Genomic DNA, 27,804 nt, shown 5'->3' with positions numbered 1-27,804 from the left:
CAAGACATGGGATTTATTTATGATTTTCTGTTTGTAAAGGGTAGTTGGAGAATTCTTTAGCAGTGGAATATTTTTCTATGTAAGATCACTAAGTTAAGCCAAACTCACAGCTTATGATGTTGAGACATAATTAAAATCACAGTTTTGCATTGGTTATTATAACTGTAGAATGGGCAGTTTTCTTGTACTGCTTTAGCCTCATCCCCTGGGGAATCTGCCATAGACTGTGTACCACCCTTGCACATAGCACCCTCTGGTAGACTTACAGATGACCGTATAAGCTATCTCATTTCACATGTTTGCCCACTACTTAGCATAGTGGGGATATTAGCACAAGGGAGGCTTTCAATTCAACTACAGCATAAATAAAATAAATGCTTTAGCACCATCTTCACAACTAGATGCAGCATACTTTACATAAACAGGATTTTTAATCACAAAAGAACTTGTCCTGACAGCTACCAGACATGAAAAGAAAAAAAATATATCCAAAACGAAAACTTTAGAGGGATCTGCAGATGAAAGATTAAGCTACAGGTGGAGATGTTGTTTTCCATTTATTCTGGGTCATATGCTGTCTAAGTTTGAGGCCATTGTTTCTCTTAGCACAGACAAAAAAACCTGAGGGCATCAGACAAACTGTCTCGTCCTCAAGAATTTTCTGTGTGAGTTCAGTACAGATTCTGCATAAAGAGGGAGGGCTCCAGCATGCTGTGTGCACAGGTCAGGTTGCAAGGAACTTTGTACTCTTTATGAAACTTCAGGGTTTCATATCTAGGGTTTAGAGAAATTAGTCTTCATAGTTTTCAAATTCAGGTCTATAAGACCCATATGCAAAAATTTATTTCTGCTTCTATTCTTTTTCCTTTCATCAAAGCAAAGAGAATCTGACAACATCATTCACAATATACAGCAGAACAGTATCTTTTCAAATTTTGTGTATTTCTTACGTTATTTAATAACATGTTTTGGGGGCAATGGAGAAATTCCACTGAACATCAGTCATTGTCTATTGTTGAATCTTCAATCCTATGCTGTTTCATCTGTCAAAGTAAAATGGCCCTTGTAATTTTCTTGTTATTTCATGATATTTATAATGAAAGTTACAAGGCTATTTATTACAGAGTAAATAAAGTGCTCTTTGAAAATTGTTTTTCCTTTAGAAGATGAAAAGGAGAGGGCTGATGGTAGTTTTCTTTGTTCTCCTTATTTGTTTGCCATCCTGATCTTTTGTTCCTTGGTTTCAGCTTTCAGATAAAAGCTTTTAGTTCATTTTCTTGTGTTAGTTTTGGATTATCAAATTATTGTCCATTTTGTTTTCTTCCCTCATACCTCACACCATAGCTTGTGTCCTACATCCTTAACTCCTTAGAGACTAGGTAAGTCATTTTGCAGACTTCTATAGCGACTGCTTGCTGGCAGGAGGTGCCAGGGTGATCCTGGGATGGTAGTGAGGCTGGCTCTGCCATGCTATGGTTTGCCAGTGGGGAATGCCACGCAGGGTCAACCACAGCCCTGGGATCACTGGGGAAGTCCTAGTGCAGAGACAAGCTGAGGTAGAGCCAGGAAGGGAAGTCAGGTTTATGGGGTACATGGCCATGGCCCAGAGTTGGCTGCGATGCTGCTGCAGCGTTGCTCAGGCGGAGGGATGGAGTAGCAAACTGTATCAGCTTGAAGAGCTGTCAGCTTGACGTTGCTGGTGTTTTTTGAATGTGCTTTCCAGTAAGGCTTCTTAAGAAGCAGGGGTGAGATCATCTGTCGTGTACAAGGGCAGAAGCAAGCAGGTTGGCACTGGTCTCTCATCTGTTGTCTCATTTATTTGGTGTCCTGTTTGGATGGTTCACTGAAAATACCATCTGAGCACTAAGTGAAAGTCAAAAGGGCAATTAAGATACTAGGAGCTATTAGGAATGAGAAAATGTTATTTCTTTGTGGTAAATGAAGGGCGCACCCTGCTCTGCACATACCAAGTGTGCTTTTGGTTATTGCCCCTGAAAAAGAAAGTGCTAACTACTGTTTAAACATAGGGCAGCAAAAGTGGCCAAGGGAATGGAATAGCTTGTGTGTGATGAGATGCTTATTTTTTTGTTCTGACAAGAGGCTCCTGGATCAAGATGTGGAAATTTCTAAAATTATGACGGGAATGGAAAACATTAACAGTGATTTACTCACTCTTATTATGTGGGAACTGGAGATAGCCATACAATTATGAGGCAGTAGGTATAAAACAGAGGAATCACAGAATCACACAGAATCACAGAATCCTAGGGGTTGGAAGGGACCTCGAAAGATCATCTAGTCCAACCCCCCCTGCCAGAGCAGGGCCACCTAGAGTACATCACATAGGAACGTGTCCAGACGGGTTTTGAATGTCTCCAGTGAAGGAGACTCCACAACCTCCCTGGGAAGCTCACACACCACATATTAAAATTGTGGAACTCCTTGCTTAAGAAAATTGTAGAGAACAAAAGTGTCAGGATTTTTAAAGTGACTAGATACATCAATGGAGAATTCCTAAGACTTTCAAGGGAAGAAAGCAATCTGGTTGCATCCTCTCTCACAGAATGTGCCTAAATGCAGCCTGCAGATAAACATGCTATACAGAGATATTTAAAGCTTTTCTTTTTTCTTATGCTTTTCTCTTAGCATCTGTTATTGGCCTGGGCCAGAGTAGGATACTGTGAGAGAGATGGATTTTTTGCTAGGGTCAGTGCATTTGTTTATGTATACTTACTGCTAGTTCCAGCTTCTCTCAAACCAAAGGTATCTTCTTTTTTTTTTTTTTTCCCAGAAGGGGAGTGAGGAGGGAGAGGGAGGAGAAAAAAGGGCTGAATGATTTCCTATTGTGCATTGTGGAGCTCAGTGTTGCATCTGTATCGCAAGTGTATGTCCAGACAGTATTGTGGAGAGTGTAATTCAACGCTGTCCTTCTTTGCTCTTTCTGACCTCTCAAAGATTATTTACCCAGATTTTTCTAGCAGACAGTAGTGCTAAGAGCAATGGCTCTACACTATTGTCAAACCTATTATTTTGTGGCCAATGCAGATGGATTACACAGCCCTAACTTTGAAGGTAGCTTTTCAACTATTTAGATGGAGGATTGGCTCAGCAGGAGAAAAAAATGTGGGCAATTATTTCTAACACTGGATTTCTCCTTTATTTAATGTGCAATTTTCTGAAAAATTGCTGTGTCTTTTATCAAGAAATAGAGGCTAGCTGGCTTGGAAAATCTAAGATAAGGAGTCTCTGAGGCAGGAGTAATTTGTTGTAGTATATTGGGACAAATTAGAACAGTGCTCAGCAGAATTGTTTACTGTGTACATGCCACTTACTTCAGCCACTTCCATAATGTTCTCTTTTGTCTCTATCTATCTATCTTATTTAATATTGAGACTCTTCTGAACAAAGACACAAAGCATTAGCCTGAAATGTAAAAATGTCGCATGTCCTCTTCAATTGTGCACAGTCTGCCTTTATATGTTAGCATTAACCTTCAGTTCAGTTCTATCTGTAGATACAAAGCAGAAAAAAATGCAAACTAACACTGTGGTGTATTTTTTTATTGCAAATAATGTTTGTCTTCGGATAATATTTTCCAGGTAAAGAAAGAAATAAGGAAACTATTATTAGAGTTTTGGATATTCAATTCATCAAGGCCCTGTCAACTCAATGCATTTTATATCATAGCTCTTCTAATTCAGTGGCAATTCAACAAAAAAAAAAAAAAAAAAAAAAAAAAAAAAAAAAAAATCAATGTACCTTTCAAATTTTCTACCTTGATTTGTTATTGACCCAGTGAAGGGAGATATAGTCCTAATGATCTCAAGTGTGCTCTGTTCCTGCAACCCATTCTCCATCAAATTCCAAAAGTAACAGAAAGCAAAAATAAAACTACATAATGCTCCACAGTCTTCAAAGGGAAGCAATGGAGAGGGACAAAGGGGAAAAGAGAGAGAGGAGAGATGCACACACAGAACAAAGAGTTTGTTGCAGCAAAGGTAACTTTTGCATTCAGTTCCATAGACTGCTTGAAGGCAGCCACACTTTTCAGTCTTTTATAATGACTGCAACAGGTATGAACAGAAATAAAATAGAGAAATGGGTGAGAACCCCATGACTATAGCACCATTGATGCATTGATCCATACAATCCCCCCTGGTGGGCTGTTGCATCAATCCACATCTCACAAGTTAGGCGAGGCATACTTGGCATAATCAGGAAAGCAGGGAAAAGCACACTTTATATGGAAAGTCACAGTTAGCTGTGGAATGATCAGTGACAGCAATCTGTAGCCACACATCAAAAAACCTGCTTTGCTCTTTTTTTTCTCGTCCCCTGTTTCCTTCAATAGACATCCATCAAACTGCAATAGGATTTCTGCTGGCCAGTTCTTGTCTTGTAAATTGACAGGAGAGGGGAGAATCACTTTGCCTGGAATCCCTGCTAAATTACATGAAAACGGGATTTATGCTGCATGTAAACTCTGTAAATCCAGTCAGCTTTTAAGTGGAAACCAATTTTTTAGTGTGTAAGCATCATTGATTTGTTAATCTGACAATTTCTTTAAACAAGCTGATGTGGATTAACCAGTTCTGATTGTATGTCTCCTAGAAGTCATCTGAGTGCTAGAAAGCTTGGTGAGTAAAGCACTAGTAATTAACCCTTGAGGTGCCTGCCTATAAATAAATTACTGATCCTTTTAAAAATATAATGTTATCTCATTAGGTACACTTTTCTGTGGCATGAGTCTAAAGTCTGCCATACAGCATCATTTATCTTAATTGATGATCTTTTTCCTGAAGCAGACAGGAGCTAAGCTACAAGAGGAAGATTTTCCTTCCCATTTGCTGCTTGAGGGATGTTTTGTTTCCCCTCCAAATAACTCTAAGGGCTTTTAGCTTTTATGTGCGCTTTTATAGCTTTATATTCAATAATTCTCAGTCAGGAAAAATAGTGTCTGTGAAATTTCATGCCTGATGGTATTCTGGAGCCAGACAGAATTGGAAGGAATTAATTTCTGATCAGTGACATAACAGACACAAGTGAAAAATACATAGCAACCAATGTAATGTTGAAAAGCAAAAGTAGTATAGACCAGCGTTTCACATCTATATGACTGCTCGGAAGTACTCTATAGAAAAAACAGTTTACATGGCATCAAAAGGTAACTGTACATGTTATTTTTTACAAGTGTGACTCTGATCTTCTGAAATGAAAAAATGTCAAGTGAGTATTTTAATGACATGAGAAAAAAAAATCCAAAAAAAAAAGATGAACTTTATTAGTTTCAATAACTTTCCATTTTACAGAAGGAAAGAAAAAGCAAATGACAGTCATGCCTGAGCTCTGTTTTCTGTTGCTGGGCAAGCAAGAGACTGTGTGGGGGGGAGGAAAAGGGAATTCCTAGGGGAACACCAGTTCTGACTTGGCTTATCAGCCTGCTTAAGTATTAGCATTAAGCTCAGAGACGTTTCAGTCCTAATTTCTAGTGTCTTCATCAACATTTGTAGTGCCAAGCTATGTGAGTCTAGGATCCCACTAGGTATAAATTTTAAAAGACTTTTTTTTTAATTATTGGAAGTTATACAGGAATACCCATACCCCAGAAGTGGGAAAAAAATGTGCATCCACACACATCCTCTTGCAGTTGGACTCTGTACACTGTGAAGCTTCATAAATGCAGTTAGTAAGACTGGAGATGTCCTCATATACCTGCCTGTTCTGGCTTCAGGGTCACAGTTCAGAAACCCTACACTGTTGAAGGAATACAGAACAAACTGTAGCTGAGGGGAAAAAACATGGATGCTCTAGATATAGGGAATAATTCAATGAGAAGAAATAGTCATATAGTGTCTAATGTAATGAAGATATATTGGACTTGTGATAATGGAATTATTGCGAGTGTAAAAAAATGTTAGACAACACCAACTAATTATGAGGCATAGCACATCCCTGCACGAGGTGGTAAAGATAAAAGATGTATGCTCTGGATTATCTCAGAAGGTCTTTGTGGTCATGTAAGTAAAGACTAGAAGGAGTATCTTCTAGTGCAGTGCAGCAGCTGTTCTGTACTAAATTGCTACCATAATCTCATGAAATCCCTTGCACTAATTCACTTCAGAGTACCAATGAGTCTGCAGGCATAATGCTGAGCTGTGGGAGTTCTCTTCTGCCCTGATCATAGTAAAGCATATCTATTCTCCCTTGTGTTCTTAGTCCAGTGCAGCCACTAAGCTTGGCATAAATTGTAAAAACCTTGAAAATTTATGACCACACTGCAAGCACAGCATCCTTCTCTGACCCATCAAAGGAGCCTATCCGCCTAGCAAAGGCTGTGGGTTTTATGCAAAAGCAACAAATTTAAGTCAATTAGTGTATGCACATGATGATGAACCACAGCAGAATGTTTTTTAATGTTTTTCAGAAATCTATGGGTATTTAAAAATATATATTCCTCCACTAGGTAGAAATGATTCAGTATTCCTTCACTGGTAGCAGTGTACAATTTTATCCTTTGTGATTAAAGCATTTCTCCCTTTTGCTTAAAAAACCCACACTGGACTTCAACTGTATAGAAAAAATTTTAAGGACTTGTTTCATTATTCTCAATATTTTTTTTAAGTGTTGCAGAAAGCCAGCCTGATGTTAAAGTGTTTTGTTTATTTCATAGGCAAATAACAAGTCGTGCGCCATAAAAACAGATAGGCCATCTTTGATGCTTATTGACAGATCCAAAGCAAAACATTCTTTATGAGAAAACACTGCAATGCTAATAAAGTGATCCCAACAGCCGAGCTTGTGCTGCTTAATTTGTTTCCATGGAGTGATATTATAATTCTGACATACTGAAAAATCGCCTCACAGAGATTCATATTGCATTTGTTGCTGAGTGCATCTTTGATATAACATTTGTTATTGTAGTGCTTGGGGTGTCTTCAGAGGAGTAATATCCTAAATGAACCTGGCTGTATTATCCCTTTAATGTAGAGTAGAATTTTGCATTAAACTTTCAGCTTATTTCAAATGCATTTTGCCAGCTATTCATCATGTGTGGTCTGTTCAAGAATAGGGCCAGTATATCAATATAAAATCAGAAAAATCCTTAACTTCTGTCTTTGGGGAATCTCTCTGGACATTCCAATTCTTTTCTGTTAGATGAATAGACAGCACTACCTCTTGTATTTATGCCTGTCTGTCAGGTTTTTTTATAGTAGAAATACGACTCACTGTTCGTCATACAGGATTATCACGTCTCACACAATGCTATTAGAATTAGACCCCACTAGAGAGGGACTTAGTTTCTTTTTCTTCTGTATTTAACTTTAATTTTCATCCTACACCAGCTTTTGCACTCCCAGGACCACTCTACCTCTTAGGTTAGAGTAAATATTGAAGAACATATGTATTATTTGTCCGGATTTTCACAGCCCAAAAATGAGAGCTGTAGGTTGTTTCCCTCCTCTGTGGGCTTCTGTGTTCTGAGCTGACAACAAAATGAAAAAAGATTGTACTATGATGTCCTATTAGACCTCAAGACTGGAAGGACAGTTTTTATTGAGCACAGGCATTTTTCATAATTATGTTGCCTGCAGGGTTACCACCTGCCCTAATTTGATCTGATTAAGGTGAAATGCAAAATCATCCTCATTTCAGAAGGAGGAACTTTTCTGCGTTCCCTCACAGAGAGCAGTAAGATACACATACATGTGTTGTTGTTGTTGCAAAGAAGAAAGAAAAATATTCAAATTAGATAAAAAGATTTCACCTCCATTACAAGAGTGCAGGTCACTTTTAGATCATTGGTTCATTTTTAGTGTTCTGGAGATGGTTTTCTGCCATAAAATCCCTGTGAAAAGGAGAAAATCATAGCTATTCATCCAGATACGTCTGTACTATTGTGAGACATAATATATTCCATGGCTTTTTAAAATTCTCTTTTGGTTGGATGGGCTTATTGTCCATGAAGATTTATTTTTAGAGTAGCCTGGGCTTGCCTTGTCATCTGAGTCATTTCTGTAGCAATTTAAATATTTGTCTAAACTCTCAGTGAAAGGCTCCTGTTGAGGTCTTACGAATGCTGCATAGATTAAAGCAATAACTTTTTTCATACGCTGTTTATACAGAATGATGTCATATCTCAGGAAAGAAAAAAAAAAAATGCAAAAGTGGAAAGAAAAGCATTGCTGTTTCTGGGTCACTGAGTATTGTTTGCCATTCTCCTTTCTCCAGTAGTAATGTTTTGCATGTTTATGCATGTGTGAGTAAGAAAGCAAGTTCTACATGTGTGCATCTTGTTTTTTCTGACAGATTTTTTTTGAGCTTGTCATATTGATTTTCCTCTACTGTGGACAGAAAATAACCTTTGAAAAATTCATTTTAATATCTTCTAACACTTGTTTTGTAATTAAAGAGGGGGAAAGCTGAGTGTTTGTGTTTGGCTCCCGGCCACATCTTTTTTGATGGTGCAATGGCTTATTCTATATTACATAGTCTGTATAATAACCTCATTTGATAAAATACAAGTGAGATGAAAATGGATTTCAGCATGAGCTGCTGAAACTGTTCTTTCTACCTGTAATTTCCAAGATTATAGGAGGGTGGTTTCTTTAATTCAACTTTTAAGAGGAAAACCAAGAAATATTTGCTTTCCAAATTTGATTCTCAGCACTTGAGCTTTATAATATGCTTCTGTTACCAAGCTGTTAGCTGGAAAATGGCTGTGTGAACTTTGGTTTAACTTCAGCTTAGAAACATTTTAGCATTTTCTATATTGCACCTGCTTAATTCTGGCATTCAGAAATTACAGTCTTTTAGAGACTTCTTCTATACTTATTCTTGCCTTATGTTGACTTTTATTCAGGGATAGTTGGATTTTCTCTGAGAAGACAATTTCCTCTCTTTTAAAGTCTCCACCACATGCTGAAAGCTTCTGACCTCTCACTTGCCTTCCTAAAGGTACTGATCACCATCAAAGGCCAGTGCCAGCATGAAGGTGGGAATTTGAGAGAACAGAGTTTGCTTTAGAGAATTCAACTACTTTTTGAATAAAAGATGAGAAAACCTTTCATGAATCAAGCTGATTGAGCTAAAAACTTAGTATACTGAGAGTGAAGAGCTCCTTTCAGCCCAGATCCCTGCACTGAGTCTTTCATTACCAAGGTTTATATGGCAGAAGGTGCTGGGGGTTCCAAAAGTTTAGAGCAACTCTGTTGAATCTGATAGGAAAAAAAAAAAGAAATCACCTGGTTAGGTCAGTGGCCTAAGAATTTCTGATTTGATTCTTTGATGTTGTGAAGAAAAGTAGGAGTGACTTCTTTTAACTGACAGACAGTAAAAGAAATTATGTCATTTCTGTAAAACATACTTTAAAGTTACAAGTCAGTATTTGCATGGAAAGAAGGGTGTGTCCTTTTATTTCTGCTTCTGAAGAAGCTGTATTTGGGCAGTTAAGTTTGAAGCTCAGCTTCTCGATATAGATAGACAGCATGGATTTTGTTTTGTTGCATGAGTTTAGTATTCACTGACTTTACCAAGAATTGCATGGATGAATTTACGTTTGTAATTTAAACCAGAATATCAAGCAACCAGATGGTATGGACTATTAGTCAAATGTGTTTGTGCTATTACTTGGTTGCCCTGAAGTCTTAATCTCTTGAGCAATACTGAATTTTTTTACAAAATTTCTCCCCTCTGACAGACTCTTTCAACAGTTTGTCACATATTGCACAGTGCAGCATATTCAGAAAACTGTCAAAAATAACAAGGAGTGGCATGCTGGCATTGTGCAGCTCAGTACAATTCACAGCTTGAATGCTGATGTGACTAAACAGTACTGGTCCAAGTCTGGTTTAAATATCATTTTCAATATGAAAAAAAAGGCAAGCAAGGAAGCAGGTGCTGAACTGAAACAGCAGGTCAATATTCCTGATGGTATTTTCCATTGTGAATACTGAAAGACAGACCCTAAGACTAAATGGCTAACACAATTCATTACTTCTAGTCATTTGGCTTTAAACTATTATTAATAAAAACCAAACCAAAACAAAACAACCCAACAGTGAGTAGTATCAGTGATGGCCAGAGTTGTGTGCCATGTAAGAAAGCTGGGCCAGCAGGATTTTCTCTAATATGGAATGCTGCTTGCTGTCAGTATGCCAAATTTGTGCCACCCTTTCCAAATTCTGCTGCAGTTCCTTTGCAAATTTTTTGCGTAAGTACTTCGTGAAACCCAAAATACCTTTTGCCTCTTTGAAACTAAGTGCATACAAACAAAGAAGTAACCAGAGTGGGACAAGCATTCTGTCCTGAAAATCAAGCTTTTTTGAAACTTTCTTTAATATTAGCTTCTGCATCCTTTTTGATAGCAAAAAAATATATGGGTCACTTTACAGACTTCGGTTGTCAGAAGTCAAGAAAAAAAAAATAAGTTGACATTAATGTTTGACAAGGCTATTAATCAGGAGAAAGGGGTATTTAAATTCTGATTATTTTTTAAAGGCAAATAGATTTCTTATTGCTGGTTAGTCTTTGAATAAAGGACAAGTAAGTTTATTCTTTACTTTTCAACAAAGTGCTATATTATTTTATACACGGCCAGATTTTTTAGTCTTATGAGTATGTGTAAAGACCATTGGCTTAATTGTTCTTATGCTAGTTTGCTTGAGCTGAAGAACTGCCCCACCACTGGTAGTTTTAGAAAGACTTTTTAGACTTACAGGAACGACCTTCACCATGTTGACCTCTGGGCAGATAAACCACATGCACGTATTGCTTGTCATGCTTCCTGCTTTATCAACTGCAGAGCTCAGCTTTGCAGTCTAAATGCATGCCTGCTGACTCTGAAAGGACAGAACTCAATAATACTTGCTTTTGAAAATATCTCCTTTTAATATTTTTTTCCAAATGAATCTATATTATCGAAACACTCTAATAGGTCTCCTTTCAGGCAATATTTGTTTTACCTTGCTATCTACTTCTCCAGATTATTGCACATAAAAATATCATCAGCAAGATGTTGTTATAATGGCATGAGTACAAGCAAAGAACCCTCTGCAATTTTTTACTTCAATTTTTTTTGTTTTACTGCCTATCTTATTATACCAATTGCAAGGCAGCCAGTAAAAGATAGTTCAGTACTAAAGGGTTGTCTCCTAATTTGTAAATACACTGCTGACCGCAGTCAACAATATATTCACAAAAAATAAATCATCAGATGTTTTATTATGTCCAATAGGCTGAATGCTGCTTGTAGCATTTTGACATAGATCTGTAGCTAAGGAATATTATACTTTCTGAGAAGTTCTGATACCTATAGGTCAGGCAAGAGAATTACCGCTGGGCATCTGTTGAACAAAAAGTTGTTTGGTTTTCTTTGGGAAAATGTTGTGCGGCTGAACCTACCCCATAACAATAGAGCATCAAAATAAATATTGGAAGCAGAATTAAGAATTGAAGGATAAGAGAATTTCAGTTGCAAATGTGGCTCCAAGGCGTGATCAACATAGAAATTCAGAAGGTAAATAAATCAGGCCTTTTTTTAGTAATAAATCAATAAGTAAACCTAGTGATTACAAGCTGATTTCATGGGAGAGTTTTGACACTGATGTGTGATTTTATGAGCAGTAATTGATCTTCCAGATAAAGTTGTGTTCCCATATGGATCCCCAGCATTTTAAGACCTGTGGATGTAAGGCTTGGGACTTGAGATGACAAAATATTTACAGAACAGTTTTATCACTTTTCTGTCTTATACAAAGGAAGATATCTGTAAGTACAGTGCAGGTCGTCAAATTAGTGAGGCATTAAGTTTGTTACCATCTAGGTAACAACAGAGAAAAAAATCTCAATTTACTATTTTAAAAAGTATTGCTTGTTAAGTTTGTATAAACATTGTGAAAATTATTATAGTAATATTATCTAGAATCTGTGAGAAAACATCTCCACATCTTTCACAATGCACAAGCATAAACAGTATTTCAAAAGTAGGCTTATGTTCTTATATCCTGTAAGTTGCACACTTTATATTCTTCATATCTTTTTTTCTTTTCAATAATATATTTATGCATTCCAGACACACTCCTTAGTTTTGTCTTTGTTCATGTTCACATAACATCAACAATGAGAAAAGGTCATCTGAAACATCAAAACATTTAATTAGCACAAGCACACTGAAGTCACTTCATACTTTGATTGTCAGTTCCCATAAGAATGACTGCACTGTCACCAGCAGAGGATTGCTTTTTACTGGAAGAGACACAGATGCTAGAAAGTACTAGGAAGTACTTTTTGCACCAATGTTCCTATTAGCTGAACAGGTTGGAAGAGACTGGGAAAATGTCGTAGCAAACAAATGCTCACTGATTGTGGGACTTCAAACCTGTTAAGTTCTGTGGGAAAGTCTAATCCTCCTCCTTTTTGCTCCCCTATCATTCCCGATGTTACCATGCAATGTGCAGGGCTGTGCCCAGTAGTTCCACCTTGTGCTGTGTCCCACTGCAGCCAGAGGTTGGATGTGCTCTGGATGGGTACCTGCTGTAACAAGTATAACAAGAACCTATGAGCTGCAGGCTTCCCTTGCCACATTCCCTTCCTGTACACACGTGGCAGGCAAGCATATACTTGTATGTATATACATATATATATGTGTGTGTGTGTGTGTGTATAATCGTTGCTATGTAGCCAGTACTGTTGTTAAATTGCTGCATTTCCTAGCTTTTTTTTTTTTTTATTATTATTATTATGGAGCATTCTTCATATCTGTACTCAAATCAAATATGATTCCACATGGAGCAATCAGGAAAAAAATCCCACACACATCCATTACTTTTCTGAGCATGAAGAGGTTATTCTCATGCATTCAGAACATTTTTCAGTTGCAGGCTCGTTTTAGCAATTAGCACTGCTAAAAGATATCCTTTGAAGGACATGATAGATTTTCTTACGTGGTTGTGCTCAGAACTAACAAAAAGATATGTACTTTTCAGAATTAACAAGTGTTGATGCAGACATCAATTTTAAGTGAGAAGTGGAAATCGCACTAACTTGACAATGTAAGCACTCCCATTTGCAAGGAGCTGAATATGATGGGGAATTTTACATGCTCAAAGTTAAGCATGTGCAGAAATTATTTGCATTGCAGCTGTTGAGTAAAATTACGTTCATCCAACCTTAAAAGTCTATATGTTAGTTGTGTAATTTGCCCTAGATTCCTTAATTAATGGAGATAAATGAATACCTCTTTTGGGCATACCTCTAGACAACAGGTAGAGGCATGTGTGTCCTTCTGTTGACTAAAAGAGAAGCATGCAATGAATGCATTAGTCTCGTAACTAATATTTAGATGCTTAAATTCTGTGAATTTGCAGGCCAGGGAAAGCTGAAACTTTACATGCAAAGCAGGAAATATTGCTGCAAATGTTTGGGAGAAGGTTAAGATGTAGCACAGAATCCTATAGTAGAGGTATATATATCACAGAATTGTCACATATGATTATAACTGCAACAAGTTGTATGATTTTCTGTGGTTCTCTGAGGAGAAAACTCAGACCCGGAGGTAAAAAAAAAATATATTAAAGATGAATATGCATTTCAGTTTGGTGCATGTTGGGCCACAATGTTCATCTCCAGCACAAGTGCTGAGGAGGCAGCTGTGCAATTTGCCCTGATGGTGCTTCGGGCAGTAGCACAGGGGCATGGTTAGCAACACCTCCCAGTTTAGGAAATGGGCAGATCCCAGAGCCTGTTATTTCTTGGGATGGGAGCTTATATAGTCCAGGATCTCTTGTTATTGTGGTGCTTCAAGGGCCAGTGGTTTTTAAGGGTCACTGGAGGCTCACCAGAGGGATCTGTCAGAGCACGACCCAGTTCCCATCCCACCCCAAGCCAGGAGCAGGCAGCTGGGGGCACTGGGGACAGGAGTGGGCTGGGATGTGGAATCATGAGTGGGACTGGCTCAGAGGGTCCGAGACTGGGCAGGGCAGGGCTGTGGGGAGCTTGGGACCAGCCCAGCACGACCCTGGGGCTGACACGGGGTCCTGGTCTGTGAGGGGGCCGTGGGAGGGCTGCAGGGACAGTCATGGCTGGTGGTGCCATCAGAACCCTGGAACTGGCATTGGTTCTTTGTTGCCTGTATTTGTAATAGCAGTCATTTTTTAATTTTGCCAGTTTATGCAATATGAAAGGATTTGTTTACTTTTTCCTTTGCCTTCTCACAGGAGAACATAAGTCATACAAAGCGATAATTCTAAGCAAAAGCAAAAAGAGAAGCTAATTCTGTCAGAGAAAAAAATATGTGGAGATTTGGGTAATTCAGTAGGTAGTAGTTAGAATCATAGTTTCATTGTAAGTAGCTGAAAATGTGTGTTCAGACTAGTTCAAATCAGGGGATTTATGATGTTAGGAGACATTAAACTGTCTTTCCTAAATATTGCTGCTTTACACTTCCCTTGGAGATACATATCCTTATTTTAACAGATTAAAAATATCTACATATGAAGAGAATGCCATATTGTAAATTTACAGTTGCATGTATGTTTCATTCCTAAGTGCAGTACTTGGAGTTCAATAATAAAACAATATGAGAATCAAGCCACAACAAAATTATTCAAACAAGTAATCTGGGACATTTAGAAGCAAATAATATGCTCAAATTTAATTTAACTAATAAATGCTTAAATAGAAGCAAAGACATTACTTGTGGTGACTTTACAAAGCTGCTTGTGCTTTGAGCTGGGTGTCATCTCTCCCTAACTTAATTTCCTGCTTAGTCTCACGCTCATTCCTAAACCATTACATTAGTTTTATGGGTCTTACTGCTTTTAGATCAATGGAGCACAGGCAAGAGTGGTATAAAATACTACAGATCTACATATTTTTTTTTATTTCTTAGCTCTTTCTCTGCCTCCAGAGTTGGCAAAATTCTGTCCCAGTCATTGTAGCTGGGAACATATGAATCACATACATTTGAATGTCAGTTCGAAGAGGGAACTAATAAACACTTGAGTAGTCATTTTATATAGGTCTGCACGTGTCTTCAATTCTGAGTTTTGGCTTTTGATTGAAGGCAATTGTCCATGCTTTTGCATCATTTCCTTTTAACACTCTTACGTGTAATTGTTATTCTTTGATTTATTTAAATATTCCTGTGGTTCAGTTTGTGTCCATGGAAATTTCATGTATGCCTGGTCTTTTTCAAGTAATAATTGGAAAAAGTGAAGTGGAAAGTCTCAGTAATTGTTGAGGCTATTGATTATAAGAGGTTTTGTACTAGAGAGGGCATAAAAACTTGCCTTCAAAGCATTCTACACAAAATAACAGAAATCTGTAAAGTGCAAATTATTTATTTCAAGTGGCAAGCTCTAGCTGCACATCAGAGATTTCAAAATTACTTTTTTAAGCTTTGGTGTGCACAGTTTGCCATTGAAACCATTGGATACTTTGCTTAACTTCTAATAGTTTTCAAATTGCCACGTTTGCACGTGCATGAATATATTGATGGATATGTGAGTGGTTTGTGGGTGAGACAAGGAATATTTCTCAATGCTCATCAGCAGAATAGGTATTTTTTAATCTCTTTACTTTTTAATTATGGAATGGCTATTTGTCTTTCTTTAGTCATGGTGCAAGAATGTAACATTTTAAGCAACAATTTAAAACTTTTTATAAACTCAGATATTTGGTAAGAATGGGTCACACCATTAAAACTCATTTTACAAAGGTCCACTTCAGAACAGGAGAAACTGAAGTAGAAAAAATTAATACCAAAACATCCATGAATACCAAAAAAAGGAAGATGTTTTAGTCTTGCTTCTTTCTTTTGTTTGTTTCCCATGTTTTTTCTTTATTGCATTTTTTTTGGAATATTGTTCCTACTATGTGGAGATCTAAAAGGACTTTTTACAGACAGGAGACTGCCTGTAGGTCTCAGAGTGATTCAGTACAGCCCACATTTGAATCATAGAATCATAAAATTGGCTGGGTTGGAAGGGACCTCAGAGATCATCAAGTCCAACCCTTTTATCACCGTTGCGGTTGCTAGACCATGGCACTGAGTGCCACATCCAGTCTCTTTTTAAATATCTCCAGGGACGGAGAATCCACTACTTCCCTGGGCAGCCCATTCCAATGCTGGATCACTCTTTCCATAAAGAAATTCTTTCTAATATCTAACCTAAATTTCCCCTGGCACAACTTAAGACCATGCCCTCTTGTCTTGTTGAAAGTCGTCTGGCAAAAGAGACCAACCCCCACCTGGTTACAACCTCCTTTCAGGTAGTTGTAGACAGCAATGAGGTCTCCCCTGAGCCTCCTCTTCTCCATGCTGAACAGCCCCAGCTCTCTCAGCCTCTTCTCATAGGGTCTATGCTCTAGTCCCTTCACCAACCTGGTTGCCCTCCTTTGGACCTGCTCCAGGACCTCAATATCCTTCCTGAACTGAGGGGCCCAGAACTGGACACAGTACTTGAGGTGTGGCCTCACCAGCGCTGAGTATAGGGGCAGAATCACTTCCTTGGACCTGCTGGCCACGCTGTTCCGGATACAGGCCAGGATGCCATTGGCCTTCTTGGCCACCTGGGCACACTGCTGGCTCATGTTCAGCTTCCTGTCAATCCAGACTCCCAGGTCCCTTTCTGCCTGGCTGCTCTCAGCCACTCTGTGCCCAGCCTGTAGCACTGCATGGGGTTGTTGTGGCCAAAGTGCAGGACTCGGCACTTGGCCATGTTAAACCTCATCCCATTGGAATCAGCCCAACTCTCCAGTCTGTCCAGGTCCCTCTGCAGAGCCCTCCTGCCTTCCAGTTGATCCACACTTCCCCCCAGCTTAGTGTCGTCTGTGAATTTGCTGATGATGGACTCAATCCCCTCATCTAGATCATCAATGAAGATATTAAACAGAAGTGGGCCCAACACTGATCCCTGGGGGACACCACTAGTGACCGGCTGCCAACTGGATGCAGCCCCATTCAGCACCACTCTCTGGGCCCGGTCCTCCAGCCAGTTCTTAACCCAGCACAGGGTGCTCCTGTCCAAGCCACGGGCTGATAGTTTTTTCAGGAGGATGCTGTGGGAGACGGTGTCAAAGGCCTTGCTGAAGTCCAGGTAGACCACATCCACAGTCTTGATATTTTTTTAACTCATCGTTGCTGCCAAGCATCCTGCCAACAGTGAAATGTTTTTTAAGATCTCTCCTCCTTTGCTAGTAACTTTAGGATCCCTTGTATAATCAGCTATCAAGATGAAGTGAAAGTCTGGACTATGAAAAGATTGTAAGCAAGATTGGGCAGTTTGAAAAATAGACTAGACAAAATATTCTACTGGGAAGAGAATGGACAACTAGTAGAGTTTAAATATATGCATGTCTATATGCATTTTCAAACTTTTAAACAATTTTTTTACAAAGGTCCATGGTTTCAGAGTCTGTGGTCTCAAACATGGAAGAAAGAGATGATACATGTAAGCAGCTCACATAAGGGAGATTATGTAAGTTATGCATGAGGGCAGAATAGGATGGAGAGAAATGGGAGAAATAGGCATTCGGGAAATATTATTTCAAGGAGAATGGAAAGAGAAAAAGTTCTTAGGAAAAAGTTTTTGCTGGGCAAGAAAAAAGGAAACTTTCCCATATTAAGAGATTTAGTGAATAATAAATTGGAAAGGATAAGAGGGAAGAAAGAAATGATTGGTTGAAGAAGCAGCTGTAAAGACTGCAAAAAGCAGAGACAAGCAGATGCAGTTTGGTTGATGTTACAAAGCTAACATCTGTCAAAGATTAACACGCAGTATCACATGAAATCATCATTATCCTCTATGCTTAGAAATGCCTATAGCAGTGTCCAATCAATGCATATATTTTCAGAGAAAATTACGTGCAGGAAAATAAATTAATAATTACATCAGGCCTGGAGGGTAAGGGAGTTGTGTTTTAGGCTGAGAGTTCTCATCTGAAAAACAGAGAAGTCAACAGCTCTGGGCAAGTCAGGCCTCAGGTGGAGAGCTGAAACATGGAGATGTAAATCCCAGTGAAAACTAACAGAAAAATGCTGTGTAGCAGAGATTCTGTGGTGGAAGTGGTACGGACTAGTTTAAGTGCATTTTGAACAAGATACAGAGTCAATAGTGAAAGCCTAAATGGGGGGAGAAGTGAGGAGAGAAAATTAAAGCTGACACATGGGCTATGGTCCTAGAAGCTGGGAAGATCAAAACCCACTAAGAAAGAATCACTCAGAGCTAAAATTCACGTATTCAAATATTTGAATATCCATGTGTGTGAGAGGAGAGAGTAGGTGGGTGGAATGAAGCCTGTAAGGATGTCATAGGTTTTATTAACCAGGAAGAAACAGTAACATAAATATGAGACAAACTGATAACAGATAATTCTTAAACTTTGCTTAAACCTTGCCCACCTTGGCTACCTTTAGAAGGGTTTGCTGATGAAGTTGCATTTATGGTGCATTCTGCGCCTGGGCCTTCTCTGAATGAAGATAAAGCATTTACCCACTAGAAGCTGTTTTGAATGTAACTTAAATCTGTTCTGTAAGTGTTTAAAGTTAAACCAGTAGAAGACTTGTACTAGTATAATTCTGGCCTATGTTAGAGTTTTTGCTTCTTTTTCAGTTGCGATGTCTTTTCCCCTTGAACTCTTAAGGCAGCTATGCCAACAGAAGTTGTGGGTGTAGGTCATGTCTCACTGGCTTTGAGTGAAGGCACAGTGCTGATGGTCATGAAGTGTCTCCAGATTCATTTGCATTCTTTTAATAGTAGTGATTAAGGGTACGAGGTAACTATCTGTAGTTGCATTGGTGGAAAAGTACATTGATAAAGATCTTAGTTCCCCCTTTGTTCTGGGGAGAAATATGCTCTTAATTTCCTTTAAGGAGTTTTCTCTGTTCACAAGCAGATGCTTCAATTTATGGTAAAAAGAATAAAGCCCAGATTGCTTTCACAGCCTGCACTTCTCTCCCTTGCCAGAAATGAGTCTAGTAGTGTACAAAAGTGAGTAGCAGCCTTGGATTTCATCATCAGGAAGGTATTCACAGTCTAAACGGGTCAGTAAAGTGCATGGCATCTAGCAAGACATATTCTTTCTAATGGGCTGGTACAGATGTGAAAGTCTGTAGCAGCTGACCAGGAATCGGATTGCAAAATTCTGGGAAATCACTCCCCTGCCTGTGCAGCTGGTTTGTGCATTACAACTGTGGGTGACAACTACATAGTTGTGAAATGGATTTTATTTGTGACAGCCAAAATTAAAGTGATCTGTCGGGCCTGCAGAGCCTATGAAATCCTTTAGGGACTCAGGGCAAGCTTTTATTATTACACTTAGAAATGAGTCCAAGCCTGGTGTGTGAATCAGAATTCAGCTTTGAGTAGCTCCAAGGTTTTGATGTGAGATCCTCTTTTAACAGGCTTTTTGGCTTACACTAAGGGGCAGGTGTTATCTAGCAGACAGTGCTGCCCTTTTCATCTTGCTTTTGTTTGTAGTCCTTTGGGGAAAGGGCTAAAATATTCGGAATATAACCTTTCTAAGCGTTCTTGGTAGCATGCTCATAAATGTGGAAGGATTATTTGATAGATGGTTTTTAGCATTCTGGTGCCTGCAGAACCATGGCTAATCTTTCTAATCTTCTTTATCTAAGGTAATCTGTGTATTCTATCCTCTGCATCTATGTATTTTATGCTGAAACTACACTGACAGAAGCTCTAAAATGCCTGTTTTTGTTTCTTTCCAACAGCTGGCTGTCCAGACTCTTTGATTAAAGAGCTTCATCACTTCAGGATTCTGGGAGAAGAACAGGTGAGTTAGCATCTCAAAGGCAGCATCTTAATGTCACGAAAGATAGACACTAATGAGACACTTTCATCTTTCTCCAGGGAGGCAGAGTGTATCTCATGACCCCTAGTGACCTGAAATGGGGGCGGGGGGGGGGAGGAAAACACACAGGAGATATATGTGAATTTCTTTTTTTTTCTGTTCTATCCATTAGCCTTGACAGGTTATTAATTGGTACATCTGCTATCTGCCACAGCTTTTCAGCTTTCAACTACAGCAGTAAACAGGCTCTCTAAAACAGCAGATAGATAATCTGGCTAAGGGATTGATACTTATTGTAACTGATTATATTACCCACCTCTTTTTGCTGCCTTTTTTCTCTTCTAAAAGTCTGTTTCTCATAATCATAGCTGTGCTTTGCACTCACAAAACTATTCCTGTAGGAGGGGTCTTCTGAAAAAGCAAGAGTGAGGATGCTTTACAACATTGACAAGATGGTCATAGTTATGACCAATTAAAAAATTAAGGTACAGAATTGCTGAGAAAATTACCTTAAGCTTGAGAGACAAGTTGAATTTTCAAATGCTTAATGCTTCTGAAATTCAATTCATCTTTTCTCTGAATTATCTCTCCTAATGTATTGGTTATAAGGCCTGATGTAGGCTTGCAGATAATAGGGACCAAGGGCCTGAAAGCTCCGCATTAGTGTGTTTTACATCAGAATATCTCTGTCTTTTAATGAACCTGGCACCAAGGGAGTTGCAGAAGGTTATGTGAGGGTCATGACAGGGATAGGAGCAGATCCTTAGTTCAAAGCCTGGTTTCTTAGCTTTTAGGTAAGATTTTTCTGTCAAGAACACCCTGTTGCTTCTCTTTTCCCTGTCACTCTCCTACGAGTATATTTTTATGACAGCCAGGGCTGCTGGTACATTTTCTAGACTTACTGTTTTCCTCCATCAGCTCTGCACTTCAGTTGTTACAGAAAGTCAAAAGTGAAATTCCTCAGGGACACACCTTCTCCTCAGCAAAAAGACAGTGTGGGAGGGTTTGTCTGACAGGAATGGAAAAAAAAAAAAAAGTAGACAGAAAACAGACTGGGCAAAAGGAGATTCTGGAGGCACGGTTCTGATGAGACTGAGGATTTAGCAAGAGGAGATAAAAGAAATTATGACCATGATGGTGCTAAGAAACTGATGAGAGCCAGCTGAAAAATGGAGGGTAGAGTGAGATGAACCTTGCAGTTACTGGAGAAATGGGGCTGGTAGGTGAAAAAGGGGAGGAGTAGAATCCAGAGTGGTAGGGATCTGGCGAGAAGCTGGGACCAGGGACTGGAAGGGAATGAGCAAATATGGAAACCTGCCAAAGAGAGTGGTAAATAAAGATCTCCAGTTTGTGAGCTGCATGGGGAGGTGAAGATAAGCAGAGCAGGAGGAGTGGGACAAAAGGCCGAAGAAAAAGTGGGAAACAACTAAACCTGCAAGAAACTTCAAATGTGAGGGAAAGGGCTGAACCAGGCAGACTTCTCCACTAGCTGAGCTCTGAGAATGGAGATGTAGACCCCAGGCTTTCTAGTGGCCACTGACAGAGCAGTAAAATGTAACTAATGGACTGCATCTTTTTTTCTGTTTGCTTTTTAGAAAATGAAGTGGTAGAAATAAAATAAAGGCTAAAAGTGTTGAGTGTGCTAATGAGTAGAAATACTAGGCAATGTCAGATTTAAATTGTTTATACAGCCTTTATACTTTCTTTGTTCTACTCACCTTCTCTCACACCTTTGCATTAAGAGTATTAAATTATATGATGATATACAAACTTCAGAAGTGCGTCTGATAACAAAAGAAGTCTTGAAGAGAGTAAGAGGAGTTTGATGAAGAAAGCCTCTTATCAGATAACACTGAAATTTTGCCACTTGGAATATTTTTTGTATTCGTTCATGATTAAATTACTCCTCTTTGTATTGAGTACACATAGACAGATGAGAAGTTTTTGTCATCATTAGTTAGGACTATGCAGATGGAAGGTTGTTTTGCAAAAGGGATTTGACCTATAAACATTTTTCTTTCTCTGAAAATGGCTACACTAACAGGTTATTTGGATACTTGCCATGGAACTTGAATTATCCAATAAACCTGTACAAATATAAAGAATATTGCAATTATATTCTGTGCCTAAAAAAAAGAGTATTATTATGAGTCTACTGATGACCACAATAGCTCTTGCTTGAAGTTAGCACACACTTTGATGGTTAGGGAGAAACTGCCACAAAAGCAAGGTAAAAAATTCAAAATAGATCTAAATGAAGAAAGAAAGGAATTTCAGGTGAAGTCTTTATTCACATGGCTATCTAACTATTTCTTATATGTATTTAGTTACATATTTGGATTTTTAAAATATTGAAAGTGGATTGTTGTTTTTTTTTTTCTGTTAAGATGCATGCCTAATAGAAAAAAAAATCATAATTATAAGACTTTTATTCAGACTCCTTACAGTTTCAGTATTATCAACAAACATACATTTTCTTCCACTACGAGCACCAGTCAGAGAATAATATGGGCATGTTACTGCTTCATGTCCAATCTTGATTTATTTATAAAATGCTTATGTACTTAGGGCCAGATTATAAAAGCAGAATGGACTATTTTGATAATCTGTTCTGATCTCCTTTAGAATACACATTACATGAATTTCTTGGATTAACTGTTGTTTAAACTGGAATATATTGCTGGGAAAATATCCATTCTTTGTTTACAAATCACTTGCAGGCATTAAATCCTATTATACATCTCAGTAGGGAAATAAAAAACTTCCCAGCCTCTTTTTTTTTCACCATCCTACCAGCGCCACTATGCTCTGCACTGCATAGCTACCACTATCCAATGTCCAGATCCTATGTATTTCCATTTCCTTTTTTCCTGCCACAAGGCAATAGGTAATCATCAATAAAAAATTCATTCAATGCATGAATGAAACTCATAAAAAGTCACCATACCACTGAAACAGGACTAAAAGAAGTAGCTTATATGGTGAAAGGAAAGGCTACCTTTTAAGGTTTAGGTGGTGGAAACTACATGAAGGGGGAATTGTTTTTAGGCTTGTGGAAAGAGGTTGTCATAGTCTATGTAGTACAAGCTCCCCTGGTACATGATAGGCAGTATACCTATGCCTATCCTATATATAGGATACTCCTATATAGGATACCTATGGATACCTATCTTTCCTCATAAAGGCAACTTCCAATGTAATTGCAATATGCAACACAAATACATTTAGCAATGGATTATTACCCCACCTGAAACGTGACCTTTTAAGAAAATCTCAGAAAGTCTGACCTAGAAAAGTCTCCAAATCCATCTTTGCTTGGTTTTGGACCACATTTTCAGAGACTGTCTCTCTGCACATAAGTCTGTTCGAGGCAAAGAGAATCTCCTGGACATGCAGCCCCAGGAAGGGTGAAAACTGAAGCTTTCTAACTGCCCCTAGCCTTGCTGTGCATTTTCTTGCAGTTTGATCTCAATAAGCCATAATTTTTTCTATCATAATGGATGCAGTCCAGCCTGCTGGCTGGCTCCTTCACTTTATAGGTACTTGAGATATATTTAGGATTGGGATGAAAGATATATTAACTGGGGAGCTATTAAAAAATATCATGATGTAAGAAAAGTTAGTCTCCTGCAGCAGCCACTTGCCCTGCCAGACTCTTGTCTCTGAAAGTAAATGTAAATGGTTCTACAAGTGGAGAGAGTACAAGCTGCTTACAGAAATATGCTGAAAATATAGTAAATATGGAAGTACTGCATTTACGTTAAGTAAGTGGAAGGCAAGTAATTCAACAAGCCAATGCCAGGGATAGCAGAGAGAATCCTTAAATTCAGACCTACCCAGTACATTATACCAACACAGCAAGATGACTTGCAGTCTATTGCTATGGAATCTCCCTAATGGCTCTCTGAGAAACTTCTCTGTTCTCCACAAAGTGATTTTAAAAATCTTGTTTAATTGTTTAAATGTAAAATTGTGATTCATTAATAGAATAGCAGCTACATCTGAAGGCTGGAAGGGAAAACAAATAACACAAAAGCAATCTGCTGCTATACCTGAGTGCCCCCAACAGGTCACAGCACAGATGAAGCAGATGACATGCCACTGGCAGAAAAAGAAACTAAGTAATGTATTGCTGCAGTTCTCTACTATGTCATCTGCTCTGACAACTTTGCAGAATGTATTGGCCAGTTGCTTGATATTTTGACAGGAGAATGACCAATTTTAACAGATCCCTCCTATCAGCTGCAGCTGCAACAAATATCACTGCTCAGTTTGTCTTTAGAAATGTTGTGGGCGTTTTATATCCCTGGAATTAGAGCAAGCATGAATGGGGGCTAGATTATCAGACTTTATCCTCTTTACGTTCTTGTCATAAGCAGGGCATCTCTACTTACTTCTTTTTTAACTTGCTGTCTGTGTACCAGACAAGTAAAAGTAATTTATTTTTGGTTCAGCAGCTGAAATAAGAAATGCTGAAAACTAAGGAAGAAAATACTTGAGATCAAAACTAATTTAGAGGCTATTCTTTTCTAGTCAAAACCAAAAAATATATCAGTTTGTTTAGGGCCCAAATTTCCATTTTTTTCTGTCTGTGACAACTATCAATATTTGTAGCAACTTGAGTTCCTTTAAAAATAGATACAGGAATTCTCCCCCACCAAACTTGCATTATATTCAGAGACATTCAGAGATTGGAACCCCAGTGTTCAGGGTCTCAGGTGAATACAGAAGTTGGGAGTTGGTCCATTCCTTGGTCACTCTTGTGATCTGAGAAGTGGAATTCCTGGGAGCCAGTATCTGCTTCAGCAAATCTCAGTTGCACAATTTGCAATAGCATCAGCTGAAAAGATTTCATTTCATCAGTCACAGCCTTGGTTTTCTCACTTTTTTGTGGATTCCAGCTCCACAAGTCTTTGAAGGAAAAGAATGTTAATCTCCAGCAGTCTATTCAAGCTGATCCCAAGTACCTGCTAGAATGTCACAAACTTCCAATAGTTTGTAAATACTGTGCCAAGTTGTACACTGTGCTTAGCTTGCTTTCTTCATTGCATCATGTTGCCTCACATATATTCAATTTAATTTCTACTCCATCCTGCTCCAGTGTCCTGTTTTCTCAATATTCCTTATTTTCTATTTTAATACTTGCCACTGTGTGCTTTCTTTCATATCATTCTGCAAATTGCAGTCCTTGCTTTCTCACTCTCTACTGGAGTTTAATTTCTTCCATTAATTGTGTTGCATCAGTCCAGTCATGGGTTTCTTAATCTAAGCATTTTCTTGAGACTGCCTTACTGAATTTTCCATTACTCCAAAGTCAGGCAAATTCCAGCCCTCTAGAAGGTGGTTCTCTTTCTGGTCTCATTTGTGGGACTCCTGTGGCAACAAAAAGGAGGTGATGCTCTAAACTTGCACTTCCCATCATATCCAGGCTAGCAGAGGAGCCCAGTAACTCAGGAAGAATAAAGTAAGGGTGCTCTATGGAGAACCATGTCAGTCCATCTCTTTTTAATTTATATTTTAATGACACTTTTCTACGTATTTTTTACTAGTCCAATGAATACTAAGTTGTCTGTATTTTAATTGGCTGATTATGTTATGGAATCAATTTTTTTTTTCATTTTTCAATGTGTATAGTACATATAAATAAAGTGCCTAGTCTACATTATGGACTAATAGCCTCCCACAATCTAATTTTGAAATACACAGATGGTTATTTGATTTATAGGCGTAGTAAAAGCAATCAGCTACTCCAGAAAGTAGATTTTCTTTCCTCTGAGACCGTTACATGCAGTTAAAAGAAACAAGTAATCAAATTACCTTTCAGAGATTAGAAATTTTGGCTTTAAATCTACTGTTAAACTTTTGCCCAAAGTGCTCTGTGAGGCTACTACTGAGCAGATGCTTTTAGGCTTGAGGAAAAAAGAGAAAATAACCTGTGCAAAGTGTAACAGCAAAATTAAAATAGCACAAAGCACATGTGATTTGCTAGGGTACATTGGAATAAATGATCTTTTAAGGTCCCTTCCAACCCTGACCATTCTATGATGTGACTCTATGATGTTAAAGCATAACTTCCAAATTAAATAACATACAAGGAATCACTGTATTCACACAGAGTTATGCAAGGTTTTGTGCATCCAGGTGCATTTTAGTTTGAATGAATTTCCATCTGAAAACTTGAAACCATTCTGAAACTCAAGGGAAACCAACTCACTCTGGAAAGTGAGAAGCAGGGGATAAATGGTTGCAATTATCCAGCCTACATGTCTAAGTCATACTATAATATAAAATAATTTATAAAAATCATTTCTGAAGGCAAAGAAAAGGTTGCATGGAAAAACTTCTTATGGTTGAAATACCGTAAATAGAGATGTGAAAATTTTTTGCCTGAGAATTTTATTCCATGAAAAGTATACAGTTGGGGTGACTGGGATAATTCACAACCTGAGGGAAAAGTTCACCACAAGATGCAGTTCTCAGAGAAAAAAAAATCAGAGTGTTTTATTGCTACCTTGTTCATATACCTTTAGCTGTCTTAGTACTAGTAGTTTGAAGTAAATCATATTTTTAAAGCCTTTTTTTTCCCCGAATAAGCATTGAAATATATGGTTCTATGGAGAATCTGGCAATTATTTACCTTCTTGAATTTCTGAGGACCTTATTACAGTAGCATATAAATGCCTGACATGCTTTGCTCAAAAGCTGATTTCTAGCAGCAGCAGACGGCTGGTGATTTCTGTGTAATTTTATGTCCCTCATTACCATAGTATTTGGTGTCCTCATGACTATTAATGGATTTGGGCTTTTAACATTACAGTGAAATCAGCAAGTATCATTCTCCCTCTTTACAAACGGGGAACTGATGAGAAGCATAGATTAAGTGACTTACGTGAAAACCGCAGGAAGGCTGTGCTGCTGCCAGGAATTGAAATCAGGTTCCGTGGATGCCAGTTCAGTCAAGTTTCCATATGTTAAACTTTGTCAGATATTTTTCCTAAAAATAATTGAAGGTATCTTTCCTCCTTGTAGCATTCAGAACTGTTTTAAACATGGTTAAGTGCATCTCTAGATAGTAGGTACGTTGGTAAATATTGGGTAATAGATACTATGAAATACTTTGAAAATACAGAAGAGTCAGTTTCATCTTTTAATGACAGCTCTTTCTTTATGTGTTAGATGCTTAGCCTGTTCTCTCAGCTTCAGCTGTAGCACTTCCACAGGATGATTCAACCTACCAGTCTTAGACATTGAGATACCACATGCAAGTCAGGATAAACTCCTTCCTTGAGATCTCGTCTCTTCTCTTCTCATTCAATATATTTGGAACTAATACAAGTTGCTTAGGTTGAAATTCTTAAAGAGCTAAAATTGCCTGAAGTAGTTCATGGTCTATTTAGGTATCTAAACCTTTCAAAAATAGCTTAAGCTAAGTGACTTTGGGTCAGAATTACTGGAACTGAATCACCTATTTTGGAAGTCACTTAATTTAATGTGTCCATATCTAGCAAATTCTCTTCTATTATCTATAAAGAGAGGTCAGGGCACTCCACGTTTCAGTTCTTATTGTGCTGATATACAAGTCTAAAAGAGAGAATTGCATCCTATCTCTCATTAATCAGTACTGATTTGGCATGAATCCTGTACTGAACGAGTATAAGACATGAAATTTGTTGGACAGAATGCAATGACTGTGTCTACCTTGCCAGGTGGACAGGACATTCTCTTTCTGTAGGTTTCTGTAACAAGACAGGCTGATTCTCATCTTACCAATTTTCCACTTCTGTGCATTAAAAACAAGCAAACAAAAAAACAACCAAACAAAAGAAACGAGAAAAAAAAAAAGGAGACACGAGGAGTGTCTTCATGCGTAGTTCAGATGAAAATTTATAATGGAAATGGTTACAGAATCTCAGCTACAGTGTCACTGATGTTTTCCTCTGTAATGAGAAGCTGCTAACAATCCCAGATCCAGTACAATGTTCCCTCTTACTGGTG

General features: G+C 38.3%; 1 protein-coding gene across 2 annotated transcripts in view; it reads left to right on the top strand.

Moving 5' to 3' along the window:
* PRKN (parkin RBR E3 ubiquitin protein ligase) overlaps positions 1–27,804 on the top strand; it is a 710,558-nt gene that overhangs the window by 576,988 nt on the left and 105,766 nt on the right. For both annotated transcript variants that reach the window (XM_030448441.1, XM_030448442.1), the window contains exon 8: positions 19,730–19,791. In XM_030448441.1, coding sequence (XP_030304301.1) covers positions 19,730–19,791 — 62 coding nt within the window. The remainder of the gene's footprint in view (positions 1–19,729; positions 19,792–27,804) is intronic.

The sequence above is a fragment of the Calypte anna genome, chromosome 3 (genome assembly GCF_003957555.1).
Source record: "Calypte anna isolate BGI_N300 chromosome 3, bCalAnn1_v1.p, whole genome shotgun sequence".
Taxonomy (NCBI): domain Eukaryota; kingdom Metazoa; phylum Chordata; class Aves; order Apodiformes; family Trochilidae; genus Calypte; species Calypte anna.
Note: the sequence above shows the minus strand (reverse complement) of the source record. Positions and strands in the feature narration are given on the sequence as shown.